The sequence below is a fragment of the Vombatus ursinus genome, unplaced genomic scaffold (assembly GCF_900497805.2).
Source record: "Vombatus ursinus unplaced genomic scaffold, bare-nosed wombat genome assembly UNPS02014931.1, whole genome shotgun sequence".
NCBI lineage: Eukaryota > Metazoa > Chordata > Mammalia > Diprotodontia > Vombatidae > Vombatus > Vombatus ursinus.
The window spans coordinates 954,246-958,899 of NW_020954709.1; the positions used below are offsets into that span (position 1 = coordinate 954,246).

Sequence of the window (4,654 nt, forward strand, 5' to 3'; positions counted from 1 at the left end):
GTTTTGTTTTTTATAATTGATACTGAAATCAATGTGAATTTTCCATTCAAAAGCTACATACCTGTTCCTCACTTGTTAAAAAATAAAATTGTAAATGCTAATAAAGTATCTAATNTAGTTTTGTTTTTTATAATTGATACTGAAATCAATGTGAATTTTCCATTCAAAAACTACATACCTGTTCCTCACTTGTTAAAAAATAAAATTGTAAATGCTAATAAAGTATCTAATCTGAAGAAATTCCTAAAAGAAACATGAAAAGAGATTCCTGACAAAGAACATCCAGACACCATTCTAAATCCTACAATAATGGAAAAATTTAGCGAGAGAGAAAAATAGTTGCCTAATCAGTTGTCCCACTGCTAAAACTTCTAAAGGCTCCTAGGAAAACCACCTATTGTTCCTGAGAAAAAAAATATCTAAATTATTTGTCCAAGCTGAAAGGTGAAGATTATAATTTACTCAAATATTGGAGTTCTATGTATACATAATTACTTATGTAATTTTCCCACTGTGAATTCTGTCCCTCCTAACTTTAAAGAAACATAAGATAAGGGGTAGGGGCCCACTCTCCCCACCTTAACTAATATAATCACAGAAAATCTAGGATATAATTACAAACTGCAAACTAGGTGTTAAGGAATATTCCAACAACCTCACAGCAATGTATGAAAAAGTCCTTAATTAATGTGAAAGGATTATAGGGCTTTGGCTATGGATCTTTATCCATTGTATCCATTATAGACACAGACCATTATGACCTTTTCAGAAAATCAGTTCTACCTCTCAGACTAGGTATAAAAACAGCAAGTCAGTTCAGGAGTTGGCCAGTCCAGTGGTGGAAAATTCCAGGCTTAGGAGCTCTTTAGGGAGACTTATCCTTGTACCTGTACCAGAGGGCATCAGAGAGTGGGAGAGTGAATGTTGAAGAGAGGATGTTATTCTCTTCCCTGTACCCCACTGACCATGTCACTGGAGAAACTAGATTAGTAGGAGACAACGCATTTAGCCAGGAGCAGAGATGCACATAGAAGGCATAAGAAGAGACAGTTAGTTGCCCAAAACATCACTTCAAAGAGTGTGACCTTTCATGGTAAATATAAGTGCTGGATATGAACTCAAGAAAGGAGTAGATTCTAAAAACCCAACTAGCTGTGGGTCCATCAGCACAAATGACATATCCATAGTGAACAATGGAAGGACTTTATGAAGGGAAAAAGGATTTCTAGTATGAGGAACTGTGAGTTACTCTTTTGCCACAGCAATCTCTATTACTACTTTAATCATAATAACTTTATTATTTTTGAATAGTAATAAACCTATTGCTATTGCAATTTGAGCACTTTCTTCCCAAGGATGCTATGTATATTTGTGGGATATTGCATCCCAGACTTTTGAAGGGAAGCTTTTTGTACCAACTGTGCTTGCTAAGCCCTTTGATTAAAGGCCTTTGATGAGAGCTTATTGAGTCTGCTGCTAATTGTTCATGGGAAGCAGAACAGTTCGGGCATGCACTAAAACTGCAGCCTCACAGGATTATCTCTAAAACCTGAGAGGTAACAGTCACCCCTCAGAATTCAACCTAACAATGTGAGTGAAAGCTGAGGAAAGTAGCCTCAGAGAGGGTTTTACAATAGTAAAAAACTTTAACAAAAACAATAACAAAAAACTATACTTTAAGACTGCAACTCTTTGCAATGCCAGGATGCTGGAAGTCTCCAGAAATAATTATAGTTTATATTTATATAATGTTAACTCTTTACGTAGTACTGCACACGCATCATCAAATTGAATCCTCATGATGCCATAGAGGTTGGTAATGAAAATATTATTCCCATCTTGTACGAAATGAAACTGAGGCACAGAACAATTAAGTGACCTGCCCAAAGTCATACTGCTAACAAGAGGTAGATCCAGGAAAACAAGCCAAATTTTTCCATCTCAAGCCCATCAAATTTTTCAATATATTGTGCTGGCTCACAGAAGGTTCCATGACAGCAGAAGTCATCAAACTTCAACAAGTACATCCAGAGGATACGCAGACTAGCCACCATGATACTCCTGAGAGAAATTTGTTCTGAAACAATAATTTTGGGAGACCATTGGATTAAATGGAAGGCTAGGATCTCAAAGAATACTGCTGTTGGCACCTCTGTCAGCCATAGTTCTCACATAAATATTTTTTCTGCTCCCCACTTTAGGATCAAATGTTGACAAAAAAAAAGGTTGGTATAAAAAAAAATAAAATCATGAAAGTACAGATATGGCTATTATTATATGGTGAAGAAAGTATAAGACAGGCTCCATAAATAAGGATAAATTAATTGCAAGAATTCTATAGACATTTGTATTAGAAAAATATCAATCAATATCTACTTTATAACCATATAACTACATGGTATTTTTATATACTATTATGATTACCTTCTCTGGAACAGCTTGGTTTCAATCCAAATATGCACCCAAGAATTGTTGTTAGCATGCAGACAGACAGTACCTGTTTAAAAAGAAAAGCCTATTTTATTTTTCCAAAACAATATTTTCATTTATTTAAATTTTTTTTCAACCAGCACTGGGATTTCATTAGTTGCATTCATTGAAGAACTGGTGGGGAAACTTCCTCTATTAACTCTTATCAGTAGTTATTCTGCAATTTGTATTCTCAGAGAGTAGCGCATATGTCTGAGAGATTAATTGGCCTTATCCAGGATTCTACAGTTAAAATCTGTCAGAGGTAGAACTTGATTCAAGTTTTCCTGTCACCAAAGGTGGCCCTGTTACCCACAATGCCATGTTGTCTCTCTTATAAGACCTAAATATCCCTTGTCACATCAGGTAGGTAACACTAATAAGTTTGCAAGTAATTAATAACCAACCAAAATCAATTTACTATATTGAAGGGAAATTGGAGACAGCATGACTAGCACCCTAATTACACTAAGATTTTTGAAGGCATTATAGATTTATGGACTTCGGAGAAGAGACTATTTTTTTTTTAATCTATTGCTAGCATTTGACAACCATAGTAGTCACTTAATAAGTGATATTTGATGGATATTATGTATCCATTTGATTTTCTTACATCCTTAAAAAAAAAAAAAGTAAGACAAAATAATAAATTTTAATAATGTAATAGAGTAGGGGCAGCTAGGTGGCGCAGTGGATAGAGCACTGGCCCTGAAGTCAGGAGGACCTGNAACAAAATAATAAATTTTAATAATGTAATAGAGTAGGGGCAGCTAGGTGGCACAGTGGATAGAGCACTGGCCTTGAAGTCAGGAGGACCTGAGTTCAAATCTGGCCTCAGACCAAACACTTGACACTTACTAGCTGTGTGACCCTGGGCAAGTCACTTAACCCCAATTGCCTAAAAAAATAATAATAATAATGTAATAGAGTACTAAACTTAAAGCCATGAAACCTGAATCCTAGTTCAATCTCTGCTACTATCTACGTTACTTATCATGGACAAGTTGCTATTCTTTTCTGGGCCCCATCTTCTCACTAAAATAAGGAAATTAAACTTGGAGCTTTAACTATAAATTTTGGTATCAGGACAGGATGAGTAAAATGTGCCTTAAATCAACTTCATATTTCATAATGTAAAAATAATTCAACAATAATTAAGACAAAATCCTTTGAGGGGAAAGGGGGAACTCATCAATCTAGTGATTTCTAGTTGTTAAACATTGGCATATTAACAAATTTTTGCAAACTTTTTATTTTGTGCTCTGGACAAAAATCCTAGTTACCCCTCCCTAGTTTCCTCCAACTTAACTAAAGAATCACCAAGATTCCTTCCAACTTTAAAGTTGTATGACTTCTTTTCTACCACTATACCTCAATATTACTTGATCAAATTATCCCATCTATATTATATTATTCAAATAAATATATTATTCAAATTCACAAAACTTCCTAGAATAAAAATATTACTGGAAATTTTTGAGGAAAGGAATGGCAATGGGATTATGGCAAAAAAAATAAAATAAATACTTATATCCTTTATTATTGTCTAATAGAATGCTATATTTTTATCTCCCAGAAATGTCAATTTGCAACAATTAGCCTTTATCTTACCATTAATTACCAGTCTAGGAATTAGAGTCTTATTCATGTTCTCAGATTGAGTGTAGCTTAAGTATTTTAAATGCATATTTGGGGGAGGGGGGGACAAAAGTCAAATTGCTACAGAGACAATGTGTTGTAAGAATAAAGTAAACACCATTTCTGTACTTGAATTTCCTTATCCATAAAATAAGGGGGTTGGACTAGATATAGCTAAGGTTTCTCCAGTTCTAATATTCTATGACTCAGTAACTATTTATCCTCAATATCAATGTTTTAAAATGCAAATATAGACATGTCCTAGATTTCTATGATTCTGTGCCTCTTTTTAGTGAACAAAGGAATCGAAACAATTACAGATAAACACTGAGGTTTTGTAATCTGTATTAGAGAGTCTGGAAGAAGACATTTCACTACCACACTGTTAATGAACATGTAAATAGTCTGTTGATGGATCTGTAAATGGTCCAACCCATTCTTGAAACAATCTGGAATGTTTTAAGAAAAGTCTTTCAACTGTTCATACACTCTGACCCAGTGTTCCCTAGACTGAGCATATTCCCCTGGGAGGTCAAAAACAAAAAAA

At 34.4% G+C, this 4,654-nt stretch overlaps 1 protein-coding gene across 2 annotated transcripts in view; it reads right to left on the reverse strand.

Moving 5' to 3' along the window:
- LOC114029386 (ectonucleotide pyrophosphatase/phosphodiesterase family member 1-like) overlaps positions 1-4,654 on the reverse strand; it is a 108,727-nt gene that overhangs the window by 68,014 nt on the left and 36,059 nt on the right. For both annotated transcript variants that reach the window (XM_027843786.1, XM_027843788.1), the window contains exon 2: positions 2,425-2,497. In XM_027843786.1, the coding sequence (XP_027699587.1) occupies positions 2,425-2,497 (73 nt within the window). The remainder of the gene's footprint in view (positions 1-2,424; positions 2,498-4,654) is intronic.